The sequence below is a fragment of the Aotus nancymaae genome, unplaced genomic scaffold, assembly GCF_030222135.1.
Source record: "Aotus nancymaae isolate 86718 unplaced genomic scaffold, 86718_ANA_hifiasm-v0.15.2.pri h1tg000030l, whole genome shotgun sequence".
In the NCBI taxonomy this organism is placed as follows: domain Eukaryota; kingdom Metazoa; phylum Chordata; class Mammalia; order Primates; family Aotidae; genus Aotus; species Aotus nancymaae.
This window is the reverse complement of record NW_026988443.1, coordinates 3,235,579-3,255,031: the sequence shown is the minus strand read 5'-3', so window position 1 is coordinate 3,255,031 and position 19,453 is coordinate 3,235,579. Positions and strand designations below refer to the sequence as shown.

Below are 19,453 nucleotides of genomic sequence, written 5' to 3'. Positions count from 1 at the left end.
CACAGAAATACAGATTCACTAAGCTAGATGAATCCGTGACTATTCCTCTGCCCCCCTCTCACATGTGAATGGCTGATCAAAGACTCAAAAGAACGCAACCGTTTCTTATTTACCCATACCTTTTGTCTTTTATCTACCCAGACCGTTTAAAATTTCTACCTCTTTCCCCAATATCTGCCCATTCCCCTTGAAATACTGAAGCCCTCAAAATCATCTGTGGAGAACCCTGGCAAACTAAACTTCTAAATTGATTGAGACCTGTCTCAGATACTTTCTGGTTTACCAAAGCATAAAAAGACATTCAGAATTTAAACAGCATCAGAAATACTCATCAGTATTCTGGCAGAAAATAATTTCTGCTAATCACTACTCAGATGAAGCTCCAAGGCAAACTGCTGAGTCCATGGAAGGACGAAAATTACAATTAAGAGCTTTGTAGCTATCAAACCTCTGCTTCTTACCCTACCTTCAGAGCAGGGATTCTACTGCCCACATCCAGAGCTTCTTTCAAAAATAATTCAGGCTGTTTCTCCTTTACTCTCCCCAACTAAAAGATTTTCTATATCAATCCTAGGGCTATAAATTCCTACCTATGAGGTATGACTGGAAATGGAAATAGCTGTGATACGACACATTCCTAGGAATGTGAAGTCACGGTGGGATGAACCGTGGGAGGAATGTACACTGAGAATCGTTCTTCAATAATAATTTCTGTCACACCTGTAATCCCAGCACTTTGGGAGGCCAAGGTGGGTGAATCACAAGGTCAGAAGTTTGATACCAGCCTGGCCAATATGGTGAAACCCCATCTCTATCAAAAATACAAAAATTAGTCAGGCGTAGTGGCGTGCACCTGTAGTCCCAGCTACTCGGGAGGCTCAGGCAGGAAAATCACTTGAACCCGGGAGGCAGAGGTTGCAGTGAGCCAAGACTGGGCCACTGCACTCCAGCCTGGGTGACAGAGCAAGACTCTGTCTCAAAAATAAATAAATAATTTCTGAAGAGAAGAACTACAGATGTCTGGAGGCAAGCCAGGAATAGACTACAACAGAGTTCACTACACATGACTAGGTAACTGTCCTCTTTAGGTATGATATAGTATGATGATGCTTTTTAAAAAGTGTCTATTTTTTGTAGACAGACACTGAAATACTTACGAAAAGATGGTGATGTCTGGAATCTGCTTCAAAATAATCAGAGGCTGGGTGTGGGAGAATGGGAAGAAATAGATGAAAGAAGACATTAAAGCTGGGTGATGACTCCATAGGATTCATTATACTTCACTATACTATCTTCTCTGCTTTTGCTGTGGTTGAAATTTTCCACACCAGAAAACAAAGATAAAATAACATAACTAAAATCAGCTCTGAAAGCCACACACAATTAATACTATTATGATACTGTGAAATATACATTTAACTTTCATCTGTTTATTTCCTAGCAGGCAACTCCTAAAATCCTTGGAATCACCAAAGTGGTTAAGTATCATTTTATACGCTAGTGACTGTCTGGTGGCCGGCAGTCCCTCTGTAGTTTCAGGATGGGGGCTGGTCACAGGAAAGACCAAGGCATTATTAGAGGACTGAGGACTTGTCAGTCCCTCACCCCAACCCCTGGGGAGGGGAGAGGGGCTAAGAGTTGAGTTGATCATCAATGGCCAGTGATTTAATCAATCATGCCTATGTGATGAGGCCTCCATTAAAAACCTGAAAGGACTAAGGTCAGGAGGCTTCCAGGAAGGTGAATATGAGCACATCCAGGTGCAAGGAGGCTGGTGGACCCCAACTCCACTGGGATGGAAGCTCCTGTGCTGTTTGTTTGTATTCTTTAAAATACTGTTTCCCTGAGCTCTGAGAGCTGCTCTCGCAATAAGCAAACCTGAGAAGGGGCTTGTGGGAACTCCAATTTATAACTGGTTGGTCACACGTTCTGGAAGCCAACTCACGACTGGCATCTGAAGTGGGAGGCAGTCTTGTGGGACTGAGTGCTCAACCTGTAGGATCTGACGCTGCCTCCATGTAGACAGTGTCAGAATTGAATTAGAGGACACCCAGCTGTTGTCTGCTACTGAAGAACTGTTTGCTTGGCGTGTGGAGAAAAACCCCACGCATTTGGTCAGAAGTGTTCTGTGTTATAAGAGTGCAGCAGAAGAAACTGAGTTTGCTTTTCCTCTATATCCTCAACTACAGAAATTAAACCAGTGATAAAGACAAACTTGAGAAAAGTGTTCGGGACACAAAAGAAAAAGGGCTTTAGAGCCACGTAGGGGATAAATACGGGAGAAATTAAGAGATGCAATTCATAGCTAGTTGATATAACCAAAGAAGAGGTCTCAGTAAATTACAATAGGGAATAATTAAAGGAATAAAAATATTCTAGAAGGCCCTGACACTATGGATTGAAAAGCTTTAGATTCCTCCTCCTGTGCAACAGAAATGACGATGTCGTTAGAATAACACCTATAGAATTTTCAAGCAAAATTATCACTAGTTTAAAATATTTTACAATCTTGAATACATCTAATATATGTAACATATATAAGATATGATGCATAATAACAAAATGAACAGTTGTGAACCTACTACCCCATTTGTGAAGACATTTGTTTATCTATTTAGACCAATGGTTATAAAAGTGGAAAATGACCCCACCAAAGTGGAAGTAGAAAATATTAGTATTTGTATTTATCTTTTTGATTTACAAATACCAGAAAAAATTAGCTTGTAAATATTTAATATGTAAAATGGAATTGATGTCTTCACTTGGTATGCATATCATTTATGTGAGATATTCTGAGAGAAGAGTACAAGTTCCATAATGTCAAAGGCCGCCTGTGGTGCCCTCACTTATCTGCCTTAACTGTAATTACAGCACATTGCAGTCCATGTGTGCTGCCAAAGGAAAACATCTTGGGTCCCCAAAATCACTAGACTAAAGGAAAAAGTCAAGCTGGGAACTACTTAGGGCAAACCTGTCTCCCATTCTATTCAAACTCACCCCTTTGCTCACTGTGGTAAATGCATTATCTGATTGCCTCCTTTGGAGAGGCTAATCAGAAACTCAAAGGAATGCAACCCTTTGTCTCTTATCTACCTGTGACCTGGAAGCCCTCTCCAGCCAGTTGTCCCACCTTTCCAAACCAAACCAATGTTCGCCTTACATATGGTGATGGATGTCTCAGGTTTCCCTAAAATATATAAAATCAAACTGTGCTCTGACCACCTTGGGCACATGTAATCAGGACCTCCTGAGGTTGTGTCATTGGTGCGCACCCTCAACCCTGGCAAAATAAACTTTTTAAATTAACTGTCTCCAATTTTCTGGGCTCACAGTGCCTAACATGACAAATGGGAGGAGTGGCTTAAAAAGATTCCTGCAAAATATCATTGAAAAGGGTATAGGCAAAGGTATGAACCACACGAAAATAACGAAGTTGACACTTTTGTTTCTATAATAAGCTGCGATTGACATATTATGAAGTTAAAAACAATTATCTAATTAGAACACAGTGCTTTCACCGAAAATATAATTATCTTTTAAAATCGATTGTGTTTTACATAAAGTACATGATATTAGCACACTGGTACATATATATTATGTATCTATCGTATATACCTTTGTTATGGACTAAATTGTGCCCCCTCAAAATTGACAGAAGCCCTAACTCCCCAACTCTGTCTCCAAATGCAGTCAGGGTGAAGACTGCATTTGGAGACAGGGTGTTTAATAAGGTAATTAAGGTTAAATGAAGGTAAGAGTGGGCCCCTAATCTTATACAACTAGTACCCTTACAAGAGGAAGAAAGAGATTCCCCCCCCACAGGAATGCATGCACACAGATCATCTCCCGAGGACACAGCCACAAGTCCGTTGTCTGTAAGCCAAGGAGAAAGGCCTTAGGAGAAGCCAGATCTATAGACACCTTGATCTTGGACTTCTAGCCTCCAAAACCATGAGAAAATAAATTTCTGTTTTGTCTTTAAAGCTACCCAGTCTGTGATACTTTGTTAGGAATGTATTAGGAGCCTAATACATTCTAATTTTATTTACGTGTGTATTACTACATGTTATATTTAAATATATATGGGAATATATTTTCAAAATTTTTTACTGATGACACATATGAACAAAACATATTGAGGCTACTGGCGCAGACAACTAAGAAGCCTTCTCAAATATAAAAGGAATTCAAAATACAACTCATACACAAATCTTCAACTCAAGTAACCTGAAGATATATTCCAACTGAACAAGTGATAAACCAAAATACAAGGATCAGAAGCATGCAGTGAAATCATTCAGTCACAGAATCAAAACTAAATATGGGAGGAAGCACTTCTATTACAGAATGATAAAGTAAGAAACTGAAAACCTGCTCCTCCAGAAAAGCAATGAGAGCACTAGCAAAAATTGTCAAAATCAACTTTTTCAGAATGCTACATATTAACTTCTAACAATTTGAGGAGTGCTTATTCGAGAAAAACAGCTGAATCACAGTAAACGGAACAAGCTTTGTGATATTTTAACTTGCTTTACACTCATCCCTTTCTCTCAAGTTCATGGTAGCTTGAAAACCAACAGCCTCATAAGCCAGTAGCTGTGAAAACCGGTAGCCTAGCAACCTTGTAGCGGGTAGAAAAGGATTACTATCCTTCAAAAGCCCCATCCCCAGAGAACTGTCCCTGTCTGGCAGTTCCTTGGAAGAGCTCCATATCCTTAATTAACTTAACTCAGAGAACACTCTGTGAGAACAGTTTTATCCTTAGGACATTTGCCAGAAACAACCAGTGGCAATTGTTTAGCACTGCAGCTGCCTAGGCAATGATACTAGTTGGGACTAACGAGAGGCTGACCAAAAACTTAAATGGAAAAACTGGGAAATGAGATATTCACAGGGGCTTTGAAAAGCCTTCACATACACCTGGGAATCCAAAATTTCATGTGAACGTGCAGGTTCTAAGTATGTCCAGGACAGACCCAAGAAGGCCCAGAAGCTCATCTTTGGCAGACACAGGCTCTGCAATAGCAGGAAGTGAAGGCTAAGGTACAACTGCAAACCATCCGCCCAAGTGTGAAAGGCCCACTTCAATACTTACATAAGAACCCCTTGGGCAAAGAGTGGGAGAGCTACTGTCCAAGTACTTAAGGAAATCTCTCGTCACTAGCTGACCGCTAAACAAACTGAGCAACCTCAGAGGTCACATATTAACAAATAACACAGACTTTACGGGATGAAACCAGAAAGTCACTAAACAAATAGCAACAACAACAGCACAAACAAAAACCCCTTAAGGGTATATTATTCAATTATATATCAGATTATATTTAATATAAATATAATATTCTAAATATTCAGTTTCAACAAAAAAAAAATAGGAGACATAAAAAAGTATGGTGTAAACACAGTAAAAGAAAGAGATGTCAGCTGGGTTCAATGGCTCATGCCTGTAAGCCCAGCACTCAGGGAGGCCAAGGCGAGCAAATTGCTTGAGCTCAGGAGTCTTGAGTCCAGCCTGGGCAATGTGGCAAAACCCTGTCTCTGCAAACAAATTAGCCAGCCTGGGTGGTATGTGCCTGTAGCCCCAGCTACTCGGGAGGCTGAAGCGGGTGGATCACTTGACCCTGGGTAAGGTCGAGGCTGTCATGAGCCATGAGTGTGCCACTGCACTCCAGCCTGGGTAACAGAGCAAGATGCTGTGTCAAAAAAGAAAAAGAGAAGTCAATGGAAACCATCCCTAAGGAAGACATGTTGGATTTATTAGACAGAGATTTCAAATCGGCTATTAGAAATATGCTTTTAAAATATTCATAATATAAATTTTTATATTTATATTACAAATATGAATATTATTAATATCAAATTGGCTACTATAAATATGCTTTCAAATATTTATAATCCGTGTAATGCCACAGCATGGATTAACTTTGAGAACACTATGTGAAGTCAGTCCATTATAAAAAAATAAATACTGTATGATCCACATAGATGAGGCATATAGAGTAGTCACTCATAGAAACAGAAAAGAGAATGGTAACTGCCAGGGACTGAGGAAGGGAGAAAGAAATGAGGAACTGCTGTGTAATAAGTATACGGCTTCACTTTAACAAGATGAAAAAGTTCTGCAGATTGCCTGTACAACAATGTGAATGTGCTTAACATTACTGAACTGTACGCATAAAAGGGGTAAAAAATGGCACTTTTTCTGTTATATGTATTTTACTAAAATTAAAAAAACTAAAAGAAATTAGGTCTAAAGAATTACAACAAAGTATGAGAATGATGTCTTGACCAATAGAGAATACAAACAAAGATAAATAATAAAAATTTAAAAATAGAAATTTTGGAGTTGAGAAATACAGTAATTTGAAGGAAGGTAGGATTCGAGGAGAAGAAATTAAAAGAGAGGAGCTTTGGACCACATCATTTCCTACAAGGGGCAGTCAGTGAACTTTGTTCTTCAGCCAAGGTACAAAAGAGGGCCCTTTAATCTCTTCCTTTGGCTCTTAAAAGCAGCAGGAAATTCATTAATCAGATTCACTGAAATGCTTTTAGAACAACTGAAATTGCTCAGATGTCCCTTTCCTTTCTGTACAAGGATATGGTGTATGTACTATACAACTATAAATGTATAGGACTATTACATAATGTGAAATATAACATATAAAATATAAATATTAGTCAATGATATTAGTGAACATGTGTAAGAAACACTGAGATGATCTTGCAGGATTTCACCTCCCTGGAACTCAGCCCCTTACTACTGTTTCAGCTTTCCTATCACCTCTGCCAGCCAACTCCATCTTCTTGGGAACCTGGCCTCCCTACTGCCTGCTTTATGACATCATTCTCTCACCAAGCCTACTGCCACCTGGTAGAATCTTGGGGTAGATTTGCATCATCACAAGTGGCCAGTGAGCAGTGTGACCAGTAGCCTTTATACTGAACACACGCACTCCTTGGCTTCAGTCACGCAGACATCCACTAGGATCGTCTCTTCATCCCTTGTATCTACAGTTGATGTTTCTTCTTCTCTGACCATGTCAGGTAAAGAGAGAAACTTTCTTGACGGTTTTCCTTTGACTTCTTTCCCCCTAACTTCAGATTTCTTTACCCGTATAGTCCCAAACAGCTTGGAATAACAGGGAAGGTTATTCCTTCCCTCACTAGAAATGGTTATTCCTTCCCTCACTCATTCCTTCCCTGCACTAGAAATCTAGAGACCTCATTTCACTTTTGCCTTTGACATTTACTAGCTGTGTGACTTTAGAGGACTCTTTTCTTCTCTCACAAAATCTGTTCCCTCATCTGTTACATTAGGATAATAGATTGGTTATTCCTTCTGGCCCCTTTCTTTTCTAATGCTGAGTCTTAAAGGGCACACGTAGAGAAAATGAAAGCAGACGCTTTTTGAGTGTGTCTCTTTCAACAGAAACAGAGGGAAAACCTAAGTGGCGTAGAAAACTAGCAACATATTCTGAGGTGTTTCATGTGTAATAGTCTCCCTCCACTAATATTTCAACTTCACTATTTTAAATTCAGTGATGTTTTAAATACTCAGCCAGTCACGGTGGCTCACACCTGTAATCTCAGCCCTTTGGGAGGACATCTCCCTAACTAATATTTCAACTTCACTCTTTGATATTTAGTGATGTGTAGTGATGTTTTTAATATTCAGCTGGGCACGGTTGCTCCCGCCTGCAATCTCAGTGCTTTGGGAGGCCGAGATGGGAGAAACACTTGAGCCTAGGAGTTCCAGACCAGTCTGGGCGACATGACAAGACCTCATTTCTACAAACTTTTTTAAAAATCAGCCAGGTGTGCGGGCATGCCAGCTACTCAGGAGGCTGAGGTGGGAGGATCAGTGGACTGTTTAAGCCCAGGAGGTTGAGGCTGCAGTGAGCCATGTTCGCACCACTGGACTTCAGCCTGGGTAACAAACAAACAAAAGTAATATTCACGTTTTGGAGATTCCTATCTGAACTAGATGGAAAGAGAAAATGAAGACTACTGGGTTATAAGGAGGCAAGATATCCTAGGGTAAGGAATTTGGCATTTTAAATGAAAGAAGAAAGACCGGGTCCCCTACACTTACCCTTGGGATATGCCCTGGAGAATGACACAATGATTTAAAGAGCAAAAACTACACTTTAAATTTTAGAAGAAAAGCAGAAAGACAACAGAGCAAAATCTACTCTGAATAGGGCAAAATGAAGTTGGTTTTAGCAAATGCTTAGATCAAGAAACTAGGAGGAAACAGGCTAGAATAAAGTATCCCTGGAAAAAGCAGCTTATCAGAAGTCACATTCAGTTGTTTTATTTCTTTTGCGTTTTTGAACAGAGATGACACTTGGCAGCATTTAATATCAATATTTTAGAAATGTGTTTTAGGAATGATGCTTCCAGGCCGAGCACAGTGGCTCATGTGGCAATCCTAGTATTGTGGGAGGCCGAGGCGGGCAGAACACTTGACGTCAAGAGTTAGAGACAAGCCTGGCAAACACGGCGAAACCCGGTCTCTATTAAAAATACAGAAAGATAGCCAGGTGCAGTGGTGTCTGCCTATAATCCCTACAATCAAGGTGAGTACAAACAGCAAGAAAGGAGAGGATTAAACACAGTATTGAAAGGGAGGGTCAAATCGATAGCTGAGTGGTAAGTCCATGGATAGGCAGAATTTAAGTCCTGAGACTTCAACCACTATTCTTGGGCATTGCTCTCCATTTTCAGAGTCTATCTAAGAACACCTTTTCAGTGGGAAAGTTGAACACTACAATGGCCATCTATGCCACACAGAAGAGAGTCCCAAGAGATGCCACACTTTTTAGTGGCCTGGCTGATCAGTTCCCCTGCACCAGCACTCTGTAACTTCCTTCCCTAATCTATTACTTTAGCGTCTCTGGAAGGCACTTCAGAACTCTTATTTTCGCAGGGACATTTTGATTTTCCTTAACTTACAATAGGATTTAAGACCTTGTGCTTACAGATCCTCTCCAAAACAAACAGGCTCAGAATCTGGGCTTGCTTATGTATTTCACGAGGAAGGGCTCCACTCTCTCCCCTAGTATATGGTGTAAAGGGTGTTCTTTTTCCCTCAGGAGAGTGGAGAGAATGGAAAGGACCCCGTATGAGAATATGAGGCTTTATAAAACATCTCCTATTTAAAAATCACTTTCGCTTTTTATTTGGCTTACAACAACCCTACGAAATCCAAAGAAAGCCAAGAAACAATCACATCAAATGATAACCAGTAAGAGAACAGTCACTGCCTATCCCCTAATGCAGGGTCTTGTCCATGGTCATGAAGAAGAGCTAGTAGAAATGCCTTGCCCACGTTACAAAGCTATCCAATTGCTGCATCGGTGTGTAGGGGGAGCATCTCACTTACCAGGGATTGACTTCTTCCTTGATTCCTTTGTAGTGATGAAAACTTCCCTGGGGATGGATACTTCCCTGGGATTGCAATCTCCAAGCCAGACATTTTGTCTGGCACGAACTTCAGAATTCTCCAAGTCCTGCGGTAGCAGAAATACCCAGATACTTGAGAGTAATGCAACACCTGACCTTGGCGACATTTCAACGACAGCTCCAGTCCAGAGTCCAACTAATCTCTTGACACTGTCTCCGGCTCCAAGCCAGGACAAAACCGAGAATAAGAATTTGGATGAGATTAAAACCAAGCTTTCAAAGCCTCTAGATGCCTACCAGTTCCCAAGAGAAAATCAAGAGCCTCCACTGCTTCCTTTAGAAATCCCTGATAGCCACCAGCTTCTGTCCTGCATTGATCCCCTTGGCCAAGAGGAGCAGCCTGGTTCCGAAAACACCAATCTGAGAAAGAACAGCCTGAGTCTTGAGGGCCAAGGGATACTTGAAAATGGGATGGAGTCCAGCAGTGATCCTGCAGACATCACTACATTGGTGGAGGATACTCCCCTCCCCTCCAGCTTCAGTTCCTTACAAGAGCTTGACCAACCCTCTGCAAAGAAAGCCAAAGATCCCAGTGCCATCGAGGTAAATCAGGTGCAGGAAAAGTCAAGCGTCAGAAAGGGTCACTCTCATCAAGTCAGGAAGAACAAGCATAAAGCTGCCGAGCCTATCCAGGGTGCTCCCAAGGCCAAAATCCAGCCAAAGGACACAGAGAGCCTATTACAGGGAGAAGTGACTGTTCGCGGTGCTACCGCCAGTGACGGCGCTTCTGTGAACAAGAGCAAGCATTCTAGCAACAAACGTCACAGACCTCACAACAAACCTCACGCATCCAGCAGGAGCAGCACAACTAAGAGGCACGGGCAGGAGAAGACCAAAAGGAGCAGAGAGAACAGCTCCAAAAGATCTGAACACAGTGAGGAGTCAGGGACCAAAGTCAAGGTAGAAGAGAAGCAAGCCATTCCCAATATGAAGCGCAAGAAAGATCAACCTGAGCTTAGCCGAGACACCTTCAAAAAGCCACGAAGCTCCCTGGACGTGCACGTGGTAGAGTCCACGCAAGTTTTCCATGCACTGGGGAAAAAGACCGACAAGAAAACTGGATTCTCTTCCTCCCGGACTCTGGGGAGCTCAAGCAACACCCAGAACCCTCGGCCATTCTCAGCTCTCAAACCATGGCTGGATACCCGACGTGAGGGGAAAGGCCCGGAGAAAACTCAAGTCAAGGCCCAGAAACTGGATGATAGTGCTGAAAAAGAGTGTCCATCTCCATCCCAGTATGAGTTGCCACCACCTGGGAAGGTCAAGTTGATACCGTTGCCCTTTCTGACCCTGGACAAACCTCAAGTTCGACGTGTTTCTCGGCGGCCACACCCTCCGGCCTCACGTAGGCCTGCTGTGGCTTGCCCTGCTCCACCTGGTTCTACTAAGTCAGCTCAGTCGACTGCAGTCAGTCTGTCCCAACCGGCTTCTACCAACACATCTCTGACACGTCCTGCCAGACCAGCTCAGCCAATTTCGACCAATGGAACCCAACGCGGTTCAGCCAATCCTAACCAGCCTCCTACTGCCTCTCAGTCTGCTGCTTCTAGGCCAGCATCCTACAAAATACCATGTTGCTCTTCTTTCCAGCGGGAGCCTGTTTCCACTGCTGTGACCAATCTCCAGTCACTGGCCAAGCCTCAAAATCAATTTCTAATCCAAGACTTCAATTTACAACCCAGGCCACGGAGTACACCCGACATCTCTGGGCCAGCAGTGTCAACGCCCATCACAAAAGAGCAGAGGCCAGAGCGTAAGGCCATGAAGAGGAAGCTCAGCAAGAGCGTGAGAATGCTGCCAAATACACCTCTTTGGGAAAACCGCGGTTCTTCATCTAAAGGGAAAAAGATATGTAAATTTCTCAATACTATGGCTACAGAATCTAAGAGGTGCTGAGACTGTTGGCTTGACTCTGGATACCAGCTGGTTTTCCAAATATATAGATACATAACAATTTATTGATTCCGATAACATACTTATCAAACTGAATAAACAAATCCATTAGGATTAACAGATAAGTAATAAAGAGGCTCTTAAGTTTTGAGATGCTGTTGACTGTGGGTTTTCTTTGGTGGGGTAGGGATCAAAGGCTGCCTTAGAAGGAATTATGGCTGGGCAAGGTGGCTCATGCCTGTAATCCCAGCACTTTGAGACGCCAAGGTGGGTGGATCATCTGAGGTCAGGAGTCCGAGACCTGCCTGGCCGACATGGTGAAATCCATCTCTACTAAAAGTAGCTGCGTGTGGTGGTGGGTTCCTGTAATCCTAGCTTCTCAGGAGGCTGAGGCCAGAGAATTGCTTCAACCCGGGAGGTGGAGGTGCAGTAAGCTGAGATACCACCACTGTCCTCCAGCCTGAACAATGCAGCAAAACTCCAGCTGAAAAAAAAAAAAAAGAAAATGGAGGAACTAAAATTTGAATGGGAGAATATCAGCAGAATTGAGGAAAGAGGAAGGAACATGGTCCTAGACTAAGAAGGTCAAAAGGGGAGAGATTTCATGGGCTTATACAAACAATCAGAAATGGGGGAAATTGCAGAAGTAAGATGCAGAATCTGAGGTTAGGACTAAAAGAATAAAATTGGGATAGAAGTTGAAGATGGCAGAAGATAAGGCTGGGTGGACCAAAAGAAATGTACAAAATCTCCCATGGATGATGGCCTTATGTCTCATGGCCTATCAGATAGGTATTTTAGAAAAGAAGATTCAGGTCTCATCTCCAACAGGTTTGGGTTACCTTATACATACATGACCACAGGTGGGAAACATCAGTACAAAACAGGGGTATCTACCACCAGGGGAACAACAAGGGCTCACAGTTCTAGGTGTAGCTGATAACCTTGGGCCTAACCAAGCGAACTGCAGGAGCTTGAGGCTGACCCAGAAAAGACCCTGGAGTACAGATCACCATTGACTCAACACCCATGCACGGGTCAGTGAGATGCACTACTTCACTTCACCTTCACAACAACACACAAGACCAGTAACACTGTGCCACCTTCCTAGTGAGGTTCAGCAATGGGCTTGGGTCACACTGCATGCAAAGGGGTAAGGCCTGTGGGTCTCAGAAGTCCCCAGCGTTTACGAGCGCCTGCAGGCAGTCAACCTGCCTTTGAGATCAAGGCATCCGGAGGTTAGAGGCAGACGAACTCAAGCTTCAGGAGGGATTTAAATATTAAGAGGCCCGCCAGGTCCTCCTCCATCCGTTCCAGTACGTGCAACCTTCTCGGTCATCACCATTAACTGAAGTACCGGAGAAAAAACAGCTTGGAGCGTCCATTTTCACAGGCTGAGAGGTGGGCGCGCCTGTGCCCTGAGTCGCCCTCCAAAAGCCGCAAGACGCAGGCGCCCAACTGTGCAGAGGCGCTGCTTAGCGGGAGGGGACCCCGCCTGGAGGCACAGCGATAGGCAGAAAGGGTTCAGGGAGGTAGGGGGAGGGCGGGATAGGAACGGTGGGGGAAGGGAAGATGAGGGCAGTGGATGGTCTCCATGAGGAAATCAGTAATTTACTTTTTAAAAATTAGTTTCTCATATGTAATTTACATAACATAAAATTCACTGTTCAAAATCATATGATTCAGCCGGGAGTGATCTGTAATCCCAGCTGTTTGGGAGCCTAAGGGGGGCGAACCACTTGACCTCAAGAGATCGAGACCATCCTGGTCAACATGGTGAAACCCCGTCTATACTAAAAATACAAAAAAAAAATGAGCTGGGCATGGTGGCGCGTGCCTGTAATCCCAGCTACTCAGGAGGCTGAGGCAGGAGAATTGCCTGAACCCAGGAGACGGAGCTTGCGTTGAGCCGAGATCGCACCATCGCAATCCAGCCTGGGTAACAAGAGTGAAACTCCGTCTCAAAAAAAAAAAAACAAAATTGTACAATTGAGGGGCATTTAGTATGTCACAAGGTTGTACAATCGTTGCAACTATCTGAGCCATTACATTTTCATCATCCCCTGCAAAAAAAAAAAAAAAAACCATCTACCCATTAGTAGTTACTCCTCATTCCCTCCTCCCAGGCAACCACCAATCTCTGCATTTATCTTTTTTGACCATTCCATATAAATGGAACCATACAATATGTGACATTTGGTATCTGGCTTCTTTCATTTAGTAGTATGTTTTATTTTATTTTCTGCTTTTATTTTTTTACAATTTAGCTTAATTTTAATGTTTCCCAAGCGTTATTTTGTACGGGAGAGAGATCTAAGATGGCTGATCACTAGCAGCTCGGGCTCGTAGCTCCCAGTGAGAACTCAGAGAACGAGAGGACGCCACACTTTCAGACGAATATGTGTTGCTCACGGACCAAGAGATCCCAGCGGACGAGCCCCACGGGTCGCCAGGGCGACTCCTGTGGCTGGCGCGGCAGTTTTGCTGGCGCCTTAGCGCGGCAGTTCTTGGTGCAGAGTCTGGAGATTCCCGGGCAGAAAAGCACCATCAATCTTAACACCGCTGTTTTGGCCGGCGCAGTGGATTGCTCAGATTTCAGGGCTGGGAATCAACAAGTGACGTCTGCTCAGAGACCTAGTTAGAAAGTCGGTAATTACAAAGACGACAGAGGGATAAATAGATAATGAAGGGAAGAAAGCAGCCTAAAAATGCAGAGAATACTCAAAATCAGAATGCCTCTCCCTCTACAGGGGATCGCAATTCCTCATCAGTAACAGAACGAGGCTTAATGGAGAACGAGTGTGTTCCAATAACAGAAGCAGGTTTCAAAAGGTGGGTGATAAGAAACTTCTGTGAATTAAAAGAACTTGTTCTAACCCAATGCAAAGAAACTAAGAACCTTGAAAAAAGGTTTGACGAAATGTTAACGAGAATGGACAATTTAGAGAAGAATATAAGTGAATTGATGGAGCTGAAAAACACAACACGAGAACTTTGCGAAGTATGCACAAGTTTAAACAGTCGAATTGATCGAGCAGAAGAAAGGATATCAGAAGTGGAGGACCAGCTCAATGAAATGAAACGAGAAGACGAGATTGGAGAAAAAAGGATAAAAAGGAATGAGCAAAGTCTTCAAGAAATACGGGACTATGTGAAAAGACCTAATTTACATTTGATAGGTGTACCTGAATGTGATGAAGAGAATGAATCCAAGTTGGAAAATACTCTTCAGGATATCATTCAGGAAAACTTTCCCAACCTAGCAAGGCAGGGTAATATTCAACTCCATGTAATACAGAGAACACCACAAAGATATTCTTCAAGAAGACCAACCCCAAGACACATAATCGCCAGATTTATTAGGGTTGAAATGAAGGAGAAAATACTAAGGGCAGCCAGAGAGAAAGGTCAGGTTACCCATAAAGGGAAACCTATCAGACTTACAGCAGATCTCTCAGCAGAAACCCTACAAGCCAGAAAAGAGTGGGGACCAATATTTAACATCCTTAAAGAAAAGAACTTTCAACCCACAATTTCATATCCAGTCAAACTAAGCTCTATAAGCCAAGGAAAAATTAAATCTTTTGCGAACAAACAAGTACTTAGAGTCTTCACCACTACCAGGCGTGCTTTACAAAAGCTTCTGAAACAAACATTACACATATAAAGGAACAACCAATATCAGCCTTTCCAAAAATATATCAAAAAGCAAAGAGCATTAACACAATGAAAAATTTACATTAACTAATGGGCAAAACAGCCAGCTAGCATCAAATGCCAGTATTAAACTTATATATATTCTAATTGGATAAAAAGCCAAAACCCATCGGTATGCTGCATCCAGACCCATCTCACATGCAATGATACACAAAGACTCAAAACAAAGAGAAGGAGCAAGATTTACCAACCAAACAGAGAGTAAAAATCAACAAGTAAACAAAAAGCAGGAGATGCAATTCTCACCTCTGATAAAGTAGACCTTAAAGCAACAAAGATCAAAAGAGGCAAAGAAGGACATTACATAATGGCAAAAAGATCAATCTAACAAGAAGAGCTAACGATTCTACAGAACAACGAGACAGAAAATTAACAAGGACATTCAGGACTGGAACTCAGACCCGGAACAAGTAAACTTAATAAACATTTATAGAACTCTCCACTTCAAATACATAAAACATACATTACCACCTCACACCTATTCCAAAAGTGACTACATAATTGGAAGTAATTCACTCCTCAGTAATCGCAGAGCATTTCATAGGTTTAAATGAAATATTGGTTGGCTGCTTGTTTGTTATTTTCTTCCCTTATTCCTTCCTGTCATCATTAAATATAATTATTGGTATAAAAGAGGTTTTCAATACCCATTACTAAACTGAATTCTAGCCTGGGCAAGAAAGCAATACTCCCATTCTCTCTCTCTCTCTCTCTCTTCCTTTTTCTTCCTCTTCTGCATTCTTTTTTTTCTTTCTTTCAAAAAAAAAAGTATAGTTAAAAAAAAACAAAAAACGAAAAGATCATTCAGCCATCACAACAATAATATAGCAAAGAGGTACTATGTATTTAAAAGGCACTATGATAAATCGAAAGTCATTACATTCAATTCTAATCTTCTACTAATTCTGGCTGCAAGTTGCCCATGAAACACAACACTTGAGTTACCAGGTACGGTTCTTACTCTTCAGGATTCCAAAATATCTGAAGTACCCTATGAATTCCACGGTTTGCATGATTTTTCAGAACATCCCCCTACCCAACACAACCACCTTTATACACACTGAAATGGCTGCCCCGAGGCCAGCTAAAACATCATCATCTTCATGAAAGAGATTTAAATCAGTTCAAAGAGTCACTCAGAATGTAGACCAAAAACAAACAAGCAAAAAAAGAAAAACTTTAGTCTCTTTTATTTTCAGAGGTAATAATCTGTTAATTACAGTAAGAGGATCTGGGGTCAACAGTATTTATATCACAATTTCATTATTCTGGCCTTTTGAACAAAACTATGTTCGTCGCATATGCACTGATTGACAATAATATATGTTCAGCCAGCCATATATTTTGTTGAGTGTTAATATGTGAAAGGCTGCTTTATCATATTTGGACAAGAATCACCCACATCATTATGACAGATATACAGTGTGGCATGAAATAAAACCATACATGTGTATCAAACCAAAACAGGTGCTTTTTTTACAGACAGCAAAACTCAAAGCAGCAATTTACTAATTTTAATTACAACCTTGCTGTCTATGTTGCGCAAAGCAAATGCTGCTTCTGAAAAGGCCTAAAAGCCTGACCACCTAGGAGAAAATAATCAATGATAAGTGGAACAGCCGCAGGTATCTCATGATCTGCACAAAGCCCATTCACAGAGCAGGCCTCAGTTCTGCCACATGACTGGTATAAAGTAGGACAGAATAAATAAGAGTGATCTTTGAAAAGACAAGCAAGCCTTAAAACCATCACGGGAATGCCTTTCATCAGGGAAAAGTGGCCAAGGCATGGGAACCAAATACAATAAGCATTATCCTGTTAATATAAGTAATTAGCACATTCAAGATTTCAGAATCAGGTACAGGGAAGACAAGACTCAGCATTAATAAAGTCTATCAAATTATTTTTCTAGAGAACTTACAGATTTGCCATTACTCTGATTTTTAAGAGTGGTAGGGAAGGGAATTTTTAAAAGAATCTTAAAGCCTCTCATGGGTCATTTGTTGTGGCACTTATTTGTTTGCCTTTCCTTTTCTGATGAGTAAATCTCAAAAAATGGTACTGACAATTCTACATCTAAAGTCACAGAGAAAATAATATTCTAGGCAGGTACCCTTTCTAAAAAAAGGTGGAATCCTAGATTCTAGTCACACTGTATACAAGCAATTCCTCTTACACTTTCCATTGCTTCCCAGAGCCTACACGATAAGGTTCAAATTCCTTTGTCTGGAGTTTGAGGCTTTTCACAATCCAGCCCCCCATTCACCTTCCCAACTTGCTGCCATTACTTTCTTGCTTCGTCCACAATCAAGATGCTATTATGCCATTTAAACATTTTTACCTTCGTCAATATGGTGCCTTCCTGCCCTTAATACTTCTTTTCCTGCCTATGTAAATCCCAACAATTCTAAGAAACTTTTTCTGACTACCTCTCAAAAAGTGATTGCTCTAATAATGCAACATATTTACTGGCCCCATAATTCATCTTATGCTTACTTATGACCTAGTTTTTATTCATAGGTATGATAACCTCCTCTGAAGAGCCAGTGAGCACTTTTATGACACAGATGAGATTTTACCACAGAGTAGAGGCTAGATATACGGCTGGAAGATTGTTCCCCACCATCATACCAGCGCTCAAAGCAGCTTTTCATCACGACTCTTAAGGTTATATAGTACAAGCCTCTGAATACTATTTTGAGCAACTTACTTGACCTAAGCCTCAGTTTCCTCAACTATAAGATAGGGATAACAGTGTCAACCTGGTGGGTTATATTAATATAAGGACCATGACAGAACACAGGAAAAGCACACACAGCACAGTGCCTGGCACACAGTGAGCTTTCCGATGATGCTCATGGTTATTAGCAACAGCTATTTAAAGTCTACTTCTGGCTTCCTGGAAAAAGTACAAGAGCAGAAATCAGTACACCTGAATTTCAGTCCCACTTCCATTTCTGCCTTATGGAAGCAACTTTTGCAAATGTCTTTTACACCAGACAACAGAGAAAAACATAGACATTTCACCATCCACTTTTCCTACCTAGTCAATTAAAGGGCTTCCACAGGCTATAATGCAAAACATTAAAATAAAATTTATAAAGAATCTGGAATATAAAAGAGTTTAAGTGTTATAATGTGAGGTGAAAATGACAGGATTACAATACTGTTACTTAAAATCCAGTAAGTCTGGCAGAACAAAATGAAATACTGACAGTGATTACCTTTGTATGGTAGAAAAACATGAGAATTTTTTTTTCCTTTCTTTTTATTTTTCACATTTCTACCAAGCGGGTGTGTGTGTGTGTGTGTGCGCGCGCGCGGCATGCGCATCTCAAGCAGGAAAATGTAATCAGTTTAAAAAAGATCTTAATGATCTCAAAAAGAAAAAGTGTCTTTAAAAGAAACTGGGATTTTAATGTATAATAGCATGTCTAAACAAATGCGGTTCTTCTTCTTCTAGTAGTCATTCCTAAATCTTTTTATAGACTAATTTGGATAAGTGTACTCATCTAAAGGGTTGCATACCTTCCAAAATATTATGTTATAATATTATATGAATTCACAAAACACCTATCGAGCACTCACCATGTTAAATAAGCACCATGGGGTATATAAAGAAGATATACAATAAATCCCCTGCCTGAGAAAGCTTGTACTTTTTATAAATGTATTTATGTTTCATCTACACAGTTGTATGGTAGAAATGCCAGAGGCCCGTATTCTATAAAGGAGCACAATAGGTGGTTAGTTTAGAGAAGAGTAAAATCATGACTGACTGCACTTATATTAATGGAGGAAGCCCTGGGTCGAGGACTTAAAATAAACCTAAGTTTTAGAGAAACAAAGAAGAGCTACATGCAAATACAAGCTGAAAGAAGAATACTGGGCAAACCATAATATATCTGGTATACTATGCTAAAAAATATATTAGAAGCTGGCTGCTTCAGTTATTTTTCCCTTGTAGAAACTAATAATAAAATACTTTATTCATAACTTTAGCATTTCAGGTTGCATATGAAAATGTATCAATGTGGCAATCACAAGTTCATTTTCCTTCTCAACTTGTTTGCAAGTTGAGCCAAGTATTTCTCACAACAATATAATTTTATTATCTAAATAAACAGCTGGTAAAGTATTTCTAGGATATTTAGCTCCTGGAAATACTTTACCAGCTGTTTATTATCAATTAAATCCTAGAAATATTATGATTAATAATATATCGACGATAATATATTCTTTTTACCAAAGAACAACAAATGAAAAACAATTATGCAAACATGATTTCATAAAACTTCATCCTAAAAGAAGTTACTTTATATAAAATTTGTGCGAATTGATACAAATGATTTAAATATAATATTTAAATATAAAAATT

General features: G+C 40.9%; 2 protein-coding genes across 5 annotated transcripts in view; both read right to left on the bottom strand.

Annotated features, from left to right (window-relative positions):
- LOC135277191 (uncharacterized) overlaps positions 1 to 19,453 on the bottom strand; it is a gene marked incomplete at its 3' end in the record, with an annotated part of 232,910 nt that overhangs the window by 136,168 nt on the left and 77,289 nt on the right. Inside the window, exon 6 of the mRNA XM_064382928.1 lies at positions 1,158 to 1,201. Within this exon, the coding sequence (XP_064238998.1) occupies positions 1,158 to 1,201 (44 nt within the window). The remainder of the gene's footprint in view (positions 1 to 1,157; positions 1,202 to 19,453) is intronic.
- The window catches only part of LOC135277230 (lon protease homolog 2, peroxisomal-like), a 34,781-nt gene continuing 16,535 nt past the window's right edge, over positions 1,208 to 19,453 (bottom strand). The window contains exon 5 of one of the 4 annotated variants that reach the window (XM_064383032.1): positions 1,208 to 1,306. The gene's annotated coding sequence lies outside the window, so the exon portion shown is untranslated. Of the gene's footprint in view, positions 1,307 to 9,403; positions 9,513 to 11,502; positions 11,843 to 13,812; positions 13,993 to 19,453 lie in introns of those variants that run through there. The other 3 variants (XM_064383030.1, XM_064383033.1, XM_064383031.1) reach the window with 3 other exon arrangements.